We start from the raw sequence: 18,247 nt of genomic DNA on the forward strand, positions 1-18,247 counted from the left end.
ATTCTCTTAACTAATACTAGTTACTTCTGTGTGTTGGATCATTGTCATGTTGAAGCATCTATCCTCTTTTCAGCTTCAACTGTCTGACAGACAACCTCAGGTTTTCCAGCAAAACATCCTGTTAAACTTTTGAATTCATTATTCCATTAATGATTGCAAGTTGTCCAGGCTCTGAGGCATCAAAACAGCCTCAAATCATGATGCTCCCTCTACCATGCTTCACGGTGGGGATGAGGTGTTGATGTTGGTGAGTTGTTCCATTTTTCCTCCACACATGACGTTGTGTCTTAAAACAATTCAACTTTGATTTAATCAGTCCAGAAAATATTTTCCCAAAACTTCTGGGAAGTGTCCAAGTGCCTTTTTGCGAACATTAAACGAGCAAGTATCCCTTCCCAGCTTTATACAAATCAACAATCCTTGATCGCAGGTCTTCAGACAGCACTTTTGACCGAGCCATGATGTACATCAGACAATGCTTCTCATCAAGACAGTTCTTACCAGGTGTGTGTTTTATAGTGGGCAGGGCAGCCTTAAGCCACCCATCGGTGAGTGGGAACACACCTGACTTAAATTGTTTGTTAAAAACTGGTTTCAATTGCTGTTTAAGTCTTCTTAGGCAGAGGATTCACTTACTTATTTTTCCCCCGTCTGTCATTGTTTGCATGCTATCCTCATTAAAATATGAAAACCTATCAATGTTTGGGTGGTTTTAGTTAAATCAGACACTGTTTTTACATCTGTGTGATTTTGACAAAGATCCGATCACATTTGATGGTGATTTTATTCAGAAATGTGAGAAATTCCAAAAGGTTCCGATACTTTTTCATACCACTGTATGTTAATATGGCGTCCACAAACTGTCTTGATGCCAGTCTAATTTTGAATGATATATATTAGGGCTAATGATTACACATTTTAATCACGATTAATTATATTGTCAAATTAAAATACATGTCTATAAATGTGTGCTAAATACTGCTTCTGAATTCATCATTGGGTCGCCTGTATGACAATATATTTAATTGCCGTTAATCTCATGTTGTTAATTGCGATTAAAATGAATAATCATTATCTATTTTTGATCAATCAAACCAGAAATACGCTTTGGTTATGTCCCCAAATAACAGTCTAAAGTCCCCCCCCTCCCCTCTATAGTATTAAGCTCATTCTCTGCCAATGACCATGATGGACATCCAATAATTTAAACTGGGAGGAGTGACTGTGAATGCTTAATTTTCAATTGCCCCTTTCGGGGCGATCGTCACTTCCGCTTTCTTTGCAGTGAGACGAAAAGCGATAAACAAAAATCACAATTATCAACATAGCAAGCTAGAAATAGCTAAATTAAACTGAAAACATAACAAAATTAATTGCTACTGGATCGTAGAGCCGAGGAAGAGAGTCTATTGTCCATCTTTGGAAATGTGTATCTTGTTGCTTATGTTAGGGTCTGCAAATGCGGAAACAAGGTTGTACCTCAAAGCAAAAAACAACGGAGGGATCCGTACAAGGGTTTATTAAATACAAACAAAAATACACGCGGAAAAGGGGGAATAACACAATGGGTCCATGACAGTAGGTCATCGGGCATCAATATTACTAACCTAAGCAGTAGGCAGAGAGCCGATAAGACAACAAAACAATGAACAAGCTAGCAAATGCACGAAATTCGAGAGTGCAAGATGACGCCCAGCAAGTTAATATCTCGGCACCCTTTGCTTAGATCGCCTGGGCTTAAATACAGTCTTGATGCACTTGAATTGGCTTCAGTTGAGATGATGGGAACACTCCCACAGCCGGCCCTGTAACAAAAAATGATTTGACCAACATTGTGACAGCTGATGCCGATCAAAAATGACATAATCTGCTGGTTATAAAATCGCACCAGCAGCCCTCCCCGCACAGAGAGCGCCAGTGTGCAACACGGGACAAGCCTGTTTAACCCGCGTCATTCCCTGGATATCTCTACATGCGTGAAAGCAATGGCGAAAGCACAGTGGGGCAACTAAGTATTTAGTCAACCACTAATTGTGCAAGTTCTCCCACTTGAAAAGATTAGAGAGGCCTGTAATTGTCAACATGGGTAAACCTCAACCATGAGGGAGAGAATGTGAAAAAAAAAATAGAAAATCACATTTTTTATTTTTAAAGAATTTATTTCCAAATTAGTGTGGAAAATAAGTATTTGGTCACCAACAAACAAGCAAGATTTCTGGCTGTCAAAGAGGTCTAACTTCTTCTAAAGAGGTCTAACGAGGCTCCACTCTATACCTGTATTAATGGCACCTGTTTTAACTCATTATCGGTATAAAAGACACCTGTCCACAAACTCAGTCAGTCACACTCCAAACTCCACTATGGCCAAGACCAAAGAGCTGTCAAAGGACACCAGAGACAAAATTGTAGACCTGCACCAGGCTGGGAAGACTGAATCTGCAATAGGTAAAACGCTTGGTGTAAAGAAATCAACTGTGGGAGCAATTATTAGAAAATGGAAGACATACAAGACCACTGATAATCTCCCTCGATCTGGGGCTCCATGCAAGATCTCACCCCGTGGCGTAAAAATGATAACAAGAACGGTGAGCAAAAATCCCAGAACCACACGGGGGGACCTAGTGAATGACCTACAGAGAGCTGGGACCACAGTAACAAAGGCTACCATCAGTAAAACAATGCGCCGCGAGGAACTCAAATCATGCACTGCCAGGCGTGTCCCCGTGCTGAAGACAGTACACGTCCAGGCCCGTCTGCGGTTCGTTAGAGAGCATTTAGGTGATCCAGAAGAGGACTGGGAGAATGTGTTATGGTCAGATGAAACCAAAATAGAACTTTTTGGTAGAAACACAGGTTGTCGTGTTTGGAGGAGAAAGAATACTGAACTGCATGGGAAGAATACCATACCCACTGTGAAGCATGAGGGTGGAAACATGCTTTGGGGCTGTTTTTCTGCAAAGGGACCAGGACGACTGATCTGTGTAAAGGAAAGAATGAATGGTGCCATGTATGGGGAGATTTTGAGTGAAAATCTCCTTCCATCAGCAAGGGCATTGAAGATGAGACGTGGCTGGGTCTTTCAGCATGACAAGGATCCCAAATACACAGATAGGGCAACAAAGGAATGGCTTCGTAAGAAGCATTTCAAGGTCCTGGCGTGGCCTAGCCAGTCTCCAGATCTCAACTCCATAGAAAATCTGTGGAGGGAGTTGAAAGTCCGTCTTGCCCAACGACAGCCCCAAAACATCACTGCTCTAGAGGAGATTTGCATGAAGAAATGGGCCAAAATAACAGCAACAGTGTGTGAAAAGCTTGTGAAGAGTTACAGAAAATGTTTGGCCTCCGTTATTGCCAACAAAGGGTACACAAAAAGTATTGAGATGAACTTTTGTTATTGACCAAATACTTATTTTCCACAATGATTTGCAAATAAATTCTTTAAAAATCAAACAATGTGATTTTCTGGCTTTTTTTCCCACATTCTGTCTCTCATGGTTGAGGTTAACCCATGTTGACAATTACAGGCCTCTCTAACATTTTCAAGTGAGAGTACTTGCACAATTAGTGGTTGACTAAATACTTACTTGCCCCACTGTAAATCCCGCGTCACCTTACACGGGAATTTACCGGGATATGTTTGTGAAAGGGGCTGATGCCATGACGGCGCTAGACGTCTAATCCATTTTGACTGGAATAAATATTCGAATAATTCGCCCCTCCCAGTCAAAATGCCGTCAATGACAACCAATGACTTCAATGAGTGCCCTGTAAAGGGTTAACCCCAGCGAATCTGGTCTTGCCCATTTTGTCTGCAGTGTAACACTATATAGGCCATTTACATTCTGAGCGTCACCTCCCCCAGTTTCACTCTTTTAGCAGGAAGCATGAAGGACAAATGAGTTATGACCTTTAGCAGATTAGCTGACGTACGCACACATCATTGTCTGCTGTACGTACAAGTACCCTGCACGCACTGTGTTTATTTATACACATTTTTTCTGGAGGTGTGAAGTTGTTAACACAGACACTAGTGGACATTTTGGACTCCAGTTCTACTTGCTATAGGATAGGGCTGGGCAATATGGCCTAAAATAAGATCTGTGATTCTCATTCACCAAAAACTGGATTTAGGATTTTTACCATTTTTTTACCACACGCATACTTTTTAAGCAGATAATAAGAACAAAAGGCAGAGATAGTGCAATGCAAAACATGTTTAATCCTTAATAGAGCACCCATTGACTGCAATTGATGGCAATAGATGTCCAATCCATTTGGACTGGGAGGGGCAAATGACCTTAAGAAACAAATACTTTATGTTGGGGATGGAGATAACCTGACAAGCCAGATTGATTGTTCCATTTATCCGTTGCAAATATATTAAACAAATCAACAGATCCAATCAAGACCTGTTTCATGGGAGGAATTAAGAAAATAAATAAATAAATGAATACTGCCAATGATTTGACGATAGTTCTTCTTGTCACACTCACGAAAAACTCGTCTCCTGTCATAAAAACGCTTAGTGGCATTCTTTTCTCCTCTTTTAATGAGGAATTTAAGTGTATGTCAGACAAAACCTGGGAAATTGACCTATCTACTAGGCCTGAATGATATTGGAAAACACTATCACTGCGATATTTTGGTGGGTTTGCGATATTTTGCGATATTGTATTTAGGGGTGTGCCATTTTAGGCACCCCACGATTCGATTCGATTCGATTCGATTACGATTCAGGGTGCTACGATTCGATTATTGAACGGTGATCACGGTATTGACGATGATCATGATTATCACGATTATCAATGCATCATACATTACTAATTAATAAAGTAGCGCAACAAATTTATACCCATTATTTATTTAAAATATCCAAATGATTCAACAGGAACGATGGAAACATGCCCATACAACATAGAGCTGCCCTTAAGCTGCATTTTTTTTTTTAACAAGAAAGTGTAAAAACATTAACCACTTTAAAGGCAGTACTTATTTCTCAACATGCCTATACAACACACAGCTGACCTTGAGATGCTCTTTTTCACAAGAAGGTGCAAAAACATTAGCTGTTTCAAAGGCAGTACTTATTTCTCTGAACTATACAGTAAAATTTACAAATTTACGCACAAACGGACATGGAAATATACATTAGCGAATTCGCTAATTAGCTTAGCGCTCGGAGCTAACTGTTAACGTCTCAAAAACAGCAACAATAAAGGCTAAACAGTACAAGAGGGTTCGTGTACTCACCTCTTATAGATGCACACGGGACTTAGCAACACACTCAGGAAATTGTTCAACTGACATGACTTGAAACTACTGTTGGACAACTGAAAGACAAGGAGCAACAAACTATCTCTCTTCCCCTCTCGCTCTAAAAAATAACTTAGGACCCAAAGTGCGACCGCCGGGTTCCTCCCTGTCTCATACACAAAATTATTTTCGAGACTTTAGAACAGGAGTAAATCTCTCGATCAGTAACTTCAGCTGCATCCATCATAACGTTGTGCGTGTGCCCGTTAAAGGTGTCCGGGCGGCAGACGTGTCTTGAATTTCGTTCCGCTACCAGCGGCGGTCATACAGTTATTAGGGAAAATCACATTTATAAATCCTAATCGAATTGTCATGCGTCGAATCTCGATGCATCTAATAATCGATTTTTTGGCACACCGCTAATTGTATTGCATTATCAAAACTAGAAGAATTTCCACCAGATAACTTGAATAGCTCTGTCTGGGATAGGCCTGAACGATATTGGAAAAAATTAACATTGCAATATACATTGCCAATGCTCCACACTTACTTTTTGCATTGGTTGCACTGGTGCGCCTAACTTTTGTCTTATGGTGCACCAGCACAAAATGTAGGTGCACACACATTTTTCAGAAGGCAGGGTACACCCTGAACTGGTTGCCAGCCAGTCGCAGGGCACATATAGAGACTCGGGCTGTCAAACGATTAAAATTTTTAATCTAGTTAATCACAGTTTAAAAAATAATCAATCATAATTAACCGCAATTCAAACCATCTATAAAGTATGCCGTATTTTTCTCTAAATTATTGTTGGAATGTAAAGATAAGACACAAGATGGATATATACATTCAACATACTGTACATAAGTACTGTATTTGTTTATTATAACAATAAATCAACAAGATTGCATTAACATTAACATTCTGTTAAAGCGATCAATGGATAGAAAGACTTGTAGTTCTTAAAAGATAAACATTTGTACAAGTTATAGAAATTTTATAATAAAACCCCTCTTAATGTTTTTGTTTTAATAAAATTTGTAAAATTTTCAATCAAAAAATAAACTAGTAGGTCGCCATTGTTGATGTCAATAATTACACAATTCTCATGGTCATAAAATCAGTTGCACCCAAGCGCCAGCAGAGGGCGGCAAAACTCCAAAAAACACAAGTAACAAGTGCACATGACCCTGTGCTTTCATTTTAATCTGTTTGAGCGGGGCATGAGCGTTAATTGCGTCAAATATTTTAACGTGTTTCATTTAAAAAATTAATTACCGCTCGTTAACGCGATAATTTTGACAGCCCTAACAGAGGCACAACAATTTACGCACACGCTCACACCTACAGACATTTTGGAGTGTTTTTGGGGATGTAGCAAGAACCTGGAGAAAACCCACGCAGGCACAGGAAGAACATTCAAACTCCATACAGGAAAGCCGGACCCAGGATTAAAGCCACAATCCCAGAGGTGGACATGTTAACCACTGTTCCACTGTGTCGCCTTCATAATGTGAATATTTTTTATACAAGAATAACATGAAAATGCGAGTCCACTCAAATTCACTCACGCTTTGACGCTCACGCTGCCGAGAACAGCCTCTCACATACACAATCAGCAACAATATGACGTATTGGTTCAATGAAGGGGAAACACATCTTTTCCAGTCAAAAAAAAATGTGTTCCTGACATTCTTTGTGTATTTCCGACAAAACTTCGATCTCACTCTGACATTGTATACAACCAGATAGTTGCTTCCTGGTCACGTCTGCATGTCCCACTTCGTTCTCCTGTTCAGCTCAGTCATCAGACGGCTGCGAAGTGGTTAGACACTTGAGGTTTGCAAGACCAAGGGCGTAGGTTTGGTCTCAATAGGCCTATTGATAGGGACGATATAACAGCATAACCTGCACGTACACTTTTTGCTGGGATGAAACAGATTGGATGAACGACAGTCAGGGCTACATTTCTCACCAATAAGAACCTCATTAATTGATAGGCTAAATGATTAATGCAAAATAAATCTGTATTGCTTATACAAACTTTCACACTGCAAATTCACAGTAATGTCTCAAAATCTAGTCGAATAGTTTTCTCCATTTTGTTTTAAGTGTTAAAGGCTAGTAAACAGATTAATGTGTCCGATTCTTCCACTTAATTTTAGTAAATATTACCATTTGTGCTTATTAAGTCCATACGTCTAAAGTCGGTAATTTTTCACCTAACTCAAGAAAAAAATGCTTTCAAATAATGTTTTGAACAATATCTATTCTTAAATTAAGAACATTTCTGACAAGTTTTTAAAGACTAAATATACAAACATTTGTCTTACTCCCACTCAAAGTCTGTTTAAATAAATTAAATATAACAAAAAAACTTTTTAGTCAGGGAATAACAAAAAATAATAATTACAAATGGAGCCTTCCTTCAGGTAAAACAAACTGCTTTTGTTCACAAGCACAGCCAAGCTCAACAAAAAATGAAGGCTCCTTTGGGCTGCTTTAAGATGACATAAATAAAATAAAAATGAAAACTGGGGAGAAGGGTTTAAACATTGGTTAACTACACATCTTACAGTTTAATTAACGTTAACATTAGAAAACATCCAGGTGGATAGTTCTCCCAAAATTACCTTCCTCCTCGAGTTCGAGAAATTTGCACTGATGAATGTTATGCTAACTCTGATGCAGGACGGACTTTCAGTGGCAAGAATAGTCGTGTGTTTCCCACCTGCACAACATTTACGTTTTTACATTACTTACAGCAGCTGCTGCTGGTGGAAAAAAAACTCTAATATCCTTCGTTGTATTTCTGTTGGGGGTGGGGGGGGGGGCATTAATGCGTGTGTGTGTGCGCAGGGGGTCAAGTCATCAGCCAATCAAACGTGCGTTTGAGGGGAAAAAAAATTACTGGCGCATTCAGAAGTGAAAAGGGGTCAATGTAACGTGTAACACAAAAGTGAGTACCCCCCTCGCATTTCTGCAGATATTTAAGTCTATGTTTTCATGGGACAACACTGACAAAAAACACTTTGACACAATAAAAAGTAGTCTGTGTGCAGCTTATATAATAAAGTTGATTTATTTTCCCCTCAAAATACCTCAAAATATACCCATTAATATCTAAACCCCTGGCAACAAAAATTAGTACACCCCATAGAGACTACGTACATCCCTAAATGTCCAAATTGAGTACTGCTTGTCATTTTCCCTCCAAAATGTCATGTGACTAGATACAGGAGTGCTGTCAGCATTGCTGCAGAGATTGAAGAGGTGGGGGGCATAAGCGGAGTTTGAGGGGGGGCCAGGGGGGCCAGGCCCTCCTGGTGGCCGAAAAGTGTCATTGCATGTAAATGACTTTCCTATATATATATGTAAATGTTGTAAAACAAGAAAGCAAACAACAAAATGAATGAAATGGAACAAAAAAAAAAAAGATATTTTTATAATGGGTCAAAATAATTTTTCGAACAGATCAGGTGACTAGCACCTTAGACGGTCATTTGCTTTGCATATTATCCCCCCCCAAAAAAAAAAAAAATTAATAAATAAAAATAGGGGAGATCAATTTTTTTTTTTCAAATTATTTTTTTCTTTGATTGAAAATATACAGTATATATATATATATATTGTGGTGACCCTTTGTTGGACATAATTCACCCACCGTACTTGTCTGTTTGGCCGAGCGCGTTACCGGCTGCGTCACAGTCACGTGACAGACATTATAAAGAGCTGCGCGCGTTCCGGCTCAAGAGAGAGAGAGTGTACGAGAGTTGGCGAGAGTTACATGCTGGACACAGCAAAAGAGCAATAAAGGCACTTTAACAAGCATCCCGCTTCAATATATATATATATATATTTTTTTTTTTTTTTTTTTGTGTGTGAAAGAACTTTTTGGGGGATTGAATTACTGACATAAATGCCCTACCCATAATATGGCCCAAACACAAAAGGGATTGCTAAAATCAAAGAAAATTTTTTAGCTATCCCCCCAGGAGGAAGCCTCTTCAGAAGACGGTACACAAGAAAGCCCGCCCGTCTCATCAGACCATAGGACATGGTTCCAGTAATCCATGTGCTTTGTTGACATGTCTTCCGCAAACTGTTTGCGGGCTTTCTTGTGTACCGTCTTCAGAAGAGGCTTCGTATTTTCTATGGGGTGTACTCACTTTTGTTGCCAGTGGTTTAGATATTAAAGGCTATATTTTGAGGTTATTTTGAGGGGAAAATAAATTAACTCCATTATATAAGCTGCACACAGACTACTTTTCATTATGTCAAAGTGTCATTTTGTCAGTGTTGTCCCATGAAAAGATATACTTACAGTAAATATCTGCAGAAATGCGAGGGGTTTACTCACTTTTGTGATACACTGTAGGTCTGAACATAATGAAAATAGTGTAATTCACTTATTAATGTTACGGTCAATTCTATCCTTACAACATATGGGAAGACAATCTAAATTACCTTAAAAAGCTGAAGTCATTATATAATGCAAATAAGATTGCTTAAAAGATGGTGGGGACAATTTCAGGATCCTGAAAAGTTGGTAGTGTTATGTCTCTACCGTCCCTATGCAAACCTACCCCCTTGGGCAAGACGGTACTATATGATGAATGAATGAATCAGACTGGACTGTCTTGCTTGCAAGGATAGGATGGAGGTAGCATGAATACAAATATTCACTCTAAGGAGTGCGGATGTTATGCTTACTTACTAAAATGCTGCTAATGTGTCAACAAAACTGGTGTCTCATCCCCCTACTGATTATTCCAGACATGTGGGTCAGTGATTTCGGTGTTATGTTCAAAATGTGGAAGGAGTGGATTACAGTATGCCCGTGTTGAGGTTAAGTGTTAATGAGAGCATCTCCACTGTCCACAAACATCACAGGCAAGGACACTTTCGAGACGGCGGTGGCAAATTGCAGTGATGGTTCTGGTTAATCCACATCATGTTACAGTCACTGATGACATGATGCACATTAGGATGCTACCACACCATAGAAATGAACACTAATTTCCAATTAAAGTAAACTCGGATGGAGCAGAAGAGCGAGCAAAAGAGCAGTCAGCATTGTTAGCATGAAATTATGAAAATTCCATACAAAAGGGAGGCGCGTGGTGGGACAAGAAACTCATTAGCCTGAACTTCAAGCTGTCCTCGTATGACATTAGCATAGCTTTTGATTACATCCTGATTATTACCAAATGTAACGGCCAAATGAGGATGAAAACAGCTTAGATTGTATTCAAAAAGCTCATTGCTAATGAGATTCATACTTCCGTGAAAGTTCCTTCATTACTCAGACAAAGATGGTAGATGTTCTGTTCTAAATTCAGACCTGATATGAACTCATAACTGCAATCTCAGAAGCATTTTTGGGATTGTTGAAAGTACATTTTGATGTTTATGACACACATTTAACTCCGGCTGCCATTGACAGATGAGTATTCGCAGTCATTTGTCTCAGTTTAAATCAATCGGACATCTGTTGTTGTAAATGGTAGGCAATGAGTTAACCCCCAAATCAACAGGAAGTGACCCAATATGAACTAGAAGTGACCCCAAAATGCCTATAAATCAACAGTAATTGACACGATTTCAATCGGAAATGACTGCAAAATACCTCAAAATCAACAGGAAGTGACTCCAAAATCCCCCAATACAGGAAGTGAGGCGCAGATGTTTACCGATCAGCACAGCAAAGCTCTAAAAATTTCCCAGAAGTTGTCTTTTCTAGTTTTATATAGTATTGAACTCATTGACAGTGATACACACCCATTTCTTTTAAAATGAGAGGAATGGCTGTCATTGCTCAGGAGGAGCGAATGAAGAATGTTTTTTTTTCTGCCTTCCCAGTAAATATGGATTGGACGTCTAACGCCGTCAGTAGCAGCTCATGAGTAAAATAAGTCCTCTGAAATGTGTTAACCATGTTGTGTTGGTAACGTTTATTTGCGTGCCTTTCATTTCACATGTATATGTTTTCAGTTCGGTCCACATGGAGGAGGCTTCTGTGATGCAGGGAGCCCAGGGCATGCTGGTCCAGAACTGGCCCACTGTCTCCAGCGCTGCAGGTGAGATTCATTCAAACTGTAAAAAGTGTTTGTTGCTGTTGTAATGGCGGTAATGAAAAGCTCCATATTGGTGTAAACCAGGGGCGCTCACAATTTTTTGCTCTACTCCCGCAATCTACCTTGACAGCATGGGGGGGGGTCTAACTTCGACATTGGAGAGGGAGCAATCTAACTCCGACAGCAGGGGGGGGGCCTATTGCGAGCTACTAATGAAATTACCGAGTCAAAATGATCTGGATTCTCACAATTTATGTTGATGTACGTCACATACAGTGGTATGAAAAAGTATCTGAACCTTTTGGAATTTCTCAGATTTCTGCATAAAATAAACATCAAATGTGATCTAATCTTTGATAAAATGACACAGATGAAAAAACAGTTTTTGCTTTAACTAAAACCACCCAAATATTTTTAGGTTTTTATATTTTGATGAGGATAGTATGCAAACAAAGGGGAAAAAAATAAGTAAGTGAACGATCACATTTAATATTTTGTGCCCCCCTTTGGCAGCAATAACTTCAACCAGACGCTTCCTGTAGCTGTAGATCAGTCTGGCACATCGATCAGGACTAATATTGGCCCATTCTTCTCTACAACACTGCCGTAGTTCAGTCAGATTCCAGGGATGTCTGGCATTAATCGCTGCCTTTAGGTCATGCCACGGCATCTCAATGGGGTTCAAGTCTGGACTTTGACCTGGGCACTCCATAACATGTATTTTTTTATTCTAAAATCATTCTGAAGTTGATTTGCTTCTGTGTTTTGGATCATTGTCTTGTTGCAGCAGCCATCCTCTTTTAGCTTCAACTGTCTGACAGACGACCTCAGGTTTTCGTGCAAGACATCCTGATAAACTTTTGAATTCATTCTTCCGTTAATGTTTGCAAGTTGTCCAGGCCCTGAGTTAGCAAAACAGCCCCAAATCATGATGCTCCCTCCACCATGCTTCACGGTGGGGATGAGGCGTTGATGTTGGTGAGCTGTTGTATTTTTCCTCCACACCTGATGTTGTGTGTCACTCCCAAACAATTCAACTTTAGTTTGAGCCACAAAATATTTTTCCAAAACTTCTGTGGAGTGTCCAAGTGATATGATGGTTCACTTACTTATTTTTCCCCCTCCTGTCCTGTTTATGCTATCCTCATTAAATTATGAAAACCTATAAATGTTTGGGTGGTTTTAGTTAAAGCAGACACTGTATTTTCATCTGTGTGATTTTGACAAAGAACAGATCACATTTGATGGTGATTTAATGTAGAAATTTGAGAAATTACAAAAGGTTCAGATACTTTTTCACACCACTGTATGTCACATAACCACTTATGTTGCACACACAACATAATTAACTATGTACATTTTTTGCTTTTAAAGGAAACCTCAGACTCGACAACTTGTAGGCTCTAATAAGCCACAATTGTTCTCTTTTACTAAATTATGTAATTAGAAAAACATAAAATATTTCCATTGATTGAAAAATCTATAATATTTATTACATTTTTTTTAGCTCCAGAGGGCGCCTTGTTTTATGCGCGCAATGGACGCTCGCGGTAATGACGTAGTTTGTGTCACTAGACGAACACTACCGGTGTTCTGCAATTCCCTGTACGCGTTGAGACGTCCGACACATGTGCACATCGGTCAAAAGTGGCGAGTACTTTCTATTTGAGTTTTATTACCTTTTCATAGCCTCAAAATATTATAGGCATGTGTTTCCCTCTCATGCTTTTAAGCATAATATTTTCTTGTGGTAGCTTTAAAGCAGATTGTTGATCTGTTGACCACCTTAGTCACATAGCGTATATAAACCACCCTTATTTGATATTACTACATTTATGTTTTTTCGTAGGGCATATTTTGCATGTTCTGTCTGTATGCATCTAAACAAAACAAGCTGAAAGCGCACAGTAGTACTTTGTGTGTCAGATTCGCCTCTTGTAGGACATTTCGCCGGTGTAGCACATTTTGGCAAAACACCAGTTTTGTCCTACTCTTGTCTCGTCTCATCCCGTCTTTCCTGTCCATTTTGATTTTGCTGCTCATTTTGTAAAGTATCGACAGTGCTGTCATGCTCATTAGTGTTCCTCTTGGGTTCAAATTGAAAGGGCTGAACAGATGACATGTTTACTGTATATCGCTAGAGTCATCGCCCTGCGACGTCAACAACAATGGCGAACTATAGGTTAAAGTAATTTTACAGATTGTATAAAAACGAAAACATTAAGAGGGGTTTTAATATCAAATTATTTTACCTCATAATCGTGTTTATCTTGTAAGAACTACAAGTCTTTCTATCCATGGATCCCTTTAAAAAATATATACATACCATACTGGCCCGAATATAAGACGGCCCTGATTATAAGACGACCCCCTCTTATTCAAGACTCCAGTTTAAAAAAAGACTTTTTGAACACCAAATTAGTTTTTATACAGAAAATGATTACAGTACATCCGAAACAAATGATTATAACAATATATTTGAGAGAAAAAGCATGTTATTTTGCCTCATTCAAATCTTAATATCATTTACATTTAAATATGTAAACTAAAGTGCAATCAAATTCGTAAATTAATGGCTTCTGGTTTTTGAAATGTAAATATACCAAGCTATTGTGATAAAACAACAAAATTGCAATAACTGCATTAACCATCAAAGTGAAGTATAACTGTAACTGTAGTCTTGAAACAAATCTGAATAAGGAAAAATATTGCAATAATGCAAACTGGTTAAACTTGAGAGTAGCTGAGATCTGTCATGACAGAACATTGTTTAAATGATATCTGGCGCCATCTAGCGTCGTGAATGGGGAGATTAGCTGAGATCTGTCATGACAGAACATCGCTTCAATGATATCTGGCGCAATCTAGCGTCGTGAATGGGTATAATGTCTAGACCGAGAATATAAGACGACCCCCTCTTTTTCAGTCTTATTTCAATGCAAAAAACACCGTCTTATATTCGTGCCAATACGGTATTCTGCGTTCTTCGTACACTCGCGTTGTAATTGACAGGTAGATCGCAATTGATGTAATGAGCACCCGTGGTGTAAACAGTTAAATCATTTGATGGATTGAAACAGGATGCAGTTTAGTGTAACCTTTTAATACAATTGCTATGAGTATTACCTTTTCCTGCAACTCACAGTTAACTTGGGTCTATGGCATTTGTAAATTGATGTCTTTATAATGGTTTAATCTCTGCATCCTCCATTTGCATATAAAATGTTAACTTGATAAAAATGTTACTGCACCCTGCATGATAATGGATTTCTCCTCTGTGCATTCTGGTTACAGAAGTGTTGTAGTTGCCTATTAGGGTAGTAACATCATTAGTGAATGCTCCTACATATTTTAAAACTACTTACTAAAAATACCACATGTCCTGAAAACTAAATTGGAGCTTCTTGTAGTAAAATGATATGGATCTTTATTTGCATCTTCGCTCTAAATTGTTGTCGGTGCTTAGCTGAGCATTCAAAGACTTGAGAGTCTTGTTCTGACAAACAAATCAACAACTGCTATATACTTGAACAGATGCTTTTGTTAAAAAAAAAAAAAAAAAAAATCAAATAGGAAATGGTTTGCAGTGTGGGTGGTAAAGTTGAACATCTGTGGCAACACAAGCAATGTAAATAGTGCTGACCTTAAACATGACCCGTGCTTCATTATTTACACACACTGGCTCAGCGCTAATGACTGAGAAACAGCTTTTGTTGGCTCAAATGAGGATTTTTCAGGCTGTTTTGGTTCATCGTGATGTGTTTCGCTCTTTCCTTCGGCCTATTAGGCATTGATTTTCTGTCACAGTCACTCAGTTAGAGGTAAAATATGCCTTGCTGTGCTTGCCTCCACCAGTAGGTGAAAGCTATGGAAGGTGGACGTTATGTATTAGATTCTGTATGTCTATCTGTATCAGGAGTGTCGAACTGGCGGCCTTGGGGCCAGATCCAGTTCGCTGCATCATTTTTTGTGGCCCGCCAAAGTAAAACACTTACATCAACTTTGTGTTTTTCACTAAATAAAATGTAAAATTTTCATAGTCCAAAAATTGGAGCATATTTATTGTACTTTTATTCTTTTAAAATAAATAAATAAATAACTCGAGGGGGAAAAAGATGATACAGTTGCATGGCAACCTCAATTATCGCTGTTAATGGCACAAGAGCCAACCGCGTAAAGTGAAAAACCGCAAATTAGTGCCCCCCCATTTTTAACTCCTTTTTTTAATAATGATAATAATACATTTTATTTATAGAACGCTTTTACCGATGCTCACAGACGCTTTACACTTGAAACAAAGAAAAGTCTCACACAACGTGAGCAGTGTAAAACAATAGATAAAAGAATTATGAATTAAAAGCCAGTTTGAAAAGGTGAGTTTTTAACTATTTTTTTAATGTTGGAAGATCAGAGAGAGTGCAGGGTTTAGGGAGTGAGTTCCAAAGGGAAGGGTATATTTTGTGTATATTTTATCAATAAGGGTATGTAAAACCCCATCAATGCATGTTATTATTAGAACATTAAACAATTGTTTGAAACATGTAAATATAAAAATAATATATATCATACTGTACATATGATAATGTATAAATAATATGTACTGTACATTCAATCTCTCACTCTCAAATGATGTGTGTGTGGCGGGTGTATGTGTGTGTGTGTGTGTGTGTGTGTGTGTGTAAGTGTACATAGATACATTAGTACGTACTCATAGGCGGAGTTTGACTTCTGGGGTGGGGGGGGCACACCATGTTGATGAACGCATTTTATATAATTTTATTTTATTTTATTCAATTTAAATAACCTACATAAAATAATCTATAAATAATGTAGGTAATTCGGACTGTACATTCATTCTGTCACTCTCTCTCATATGACACACATGTGCGTGGGGAATGGGTGTAAGTGTACATACATACGTAGAATAAAAAGGACATAAATATATTTTTAGAACTCTTTTAAATACTCACGGTGCTCTGAGGGCGCAAAAGTTGAGCTGCGAAGTAGCGAGGGATCACTGAAGATAATTACATAATTTTTTTTTACCTTTGTTTATTAAAATTAAAACAAAAAATTAAAGAGAGAATATTTATGTATTTTATGGCTTTTTAAAAATTTATTAATAACAGAACGTAAATTTAAAAAAATAAAAATAAAATGTTGGACATAAAAAGTAAACATATTTTTAAAATTTTTTAAAAAGTAATTGTATAAAAAGTGAATGTGTTTTTCTTTTTTCATTTAAGAACCAAATACAAAAAAAATAATAAAATAAAAAAGAGAATAGTTACTGGGTTTTTTTTGTTTGTTTTTTTTAATAAAAGGGTAATGGGGGGTGATAAGACCCTCAAAAAAGAAAGATTTGGAAAATTTTGAGGTCAACAATGTCTCAAAACTATTTGTTGACTATCAAAGTACAAGACGATTTGCTAATCGATTACCGTAATTTTCGCACGATAAGGCTCATCTGACTATAAGCCGCCACCCACCAAATTTGGCACGAAAACGGCATTTGTTCATAGATAAGCCGCAATGGACCATAAGCCGCAGCTGTCCTCACTGTATTACGGGATGTTTACACTAAAAGATATTAACCGGTAACACCTTATTTGACAGCTATACGACTGTCATAAGCGCTAATGAACCACCATGAAGCTTTGAACCAATTGGCTTCAAAGCTTCAAGAAGCTTTATTTGGCCATCACTGCTTCCTTGGGGGAAACAGTCAAACTACTGCGTCCTGCTGTCAATACTAATGTGTCTAACATGCCTCCTAGCATGCATTGCAGCGCTACAGATGTAAATAACAATAAAAAGTCATGTTCTGTGCTAATTATTTCTTCAGTTACTATTCCAGTTGTTTCATTATTTGCTAGTTATGGTATTTGGTAGCAATTTATATGACAGTGGCGCTATAAGACTGTTATAATTAAGAGTAATCAAGAGCATCAATGAATGCTTATAGCAGATGTAATTTAGTGTTATCCAGTAAATTATCTCACTTTTGAATGGATGTAAAAGATCCAAGCTGGACATAAATGGAGTTAGTGACATAATTTACCGGATGACACAAAATGACATCTGTCATAAGCATTTAGTAATGCCCATGATAGTGTCATGTCATAATTATGACGGTCTAATGACTGTCTTATGATTCCGTTGTCAGCTAAAGTGTTACCCATTAACCCAAATAAATCAACAAATAAGCCGCACTGGACTATAAGCCGCTGGATTCAAAATGAAGGAAAAAAGTAGCGGCCTATTGTCAGAAAATTACGGTACACTCATGGCAGACCTAGTACATCTGCCTTTAACGTCCAATCCATTTTGACTGGGAGGGGTAAAGGAACGAACGTTCAGTGCAGTTAAAATAATTAGTTGTGATATTAATTACGATTAATTGCATTCTGTATAGTATTGAATTGAAAAATCATATTCGGCGCATCATTTTAAATGTACTGTCTTATTAATGAAAATTGAATTCATGTATATTAACTCACAATGACTTATTGCACAGTTAAAATGATTAACTTAAGTTCATTAATATGTGTTAACTGCGTTAATTTACCTAGACTCAATAGTTATTAAGAGCCACATTATTGGACGTCTGTCAGCGTCAGTGGCACTGAAAGAGCAGTGGAAAGCAGATCCCTTAATAAAAGTAATTTAGGGTGGGGGTTGCGAGGTGCTGCTGGGATGAAAAATGAGAAAGGTTAAGAGGATTGGCAAGTTCCTGCAGTAGTGTTGTTGCTAGGGAACACCATGTGACTTGTTGCCTGGCAACGCTGACTAACGGAGAGATTGCTGCAGCAGCCGCACCCTCCGTCAGCGGGGAGTGGGTGAAGGCTGTTCCCATGGCAACCAGCCATACCTCTGAATGGAAGAATTAGGGAGCAAAAGGAGGAGGATGGAGTGCG

The 18,247-nt window shown here is 38.3% G+C and overlaps 1 protein-coding gene across 1 annotated transcript in view; it reads left to right on the forward strand.

Moving 5' to 3' along the window:
• Positions 1-18,247, forward strand: part of LOC130906577 (protocadherin alpha-C2-like) — a 42,929-nt gene that overhangs the window by 9,147 nt on the left and 15,535 nt on the right. The window contains exon 3 of the mRNA XM_057821043.1: positions 11,248-11,333. Within this exon, the coding sequence (XP_057677026.1) occupies positions 11,248-11,333 (86 nt within the window). The remainder of the gene's footprint in view (positions 1-11,247; positions 11,334-18,247) is intronic.

Source organism: Corythoichthys intestinalis, chromosome 18 (genome assembly GCF_030265065.1).
Source record: "Corythoichthys intestinalis isolate RoL2023-P3 chromosome 18, ASM3026506v1, whole genome shotgun sequence".
Lineage (NCBI taxonomy): Eukaryota > Metazoa > Chordata > Actinopteri > Syngnathiformes > Syngnathidae > Corythoichthys > Corythoichthys intestinalis.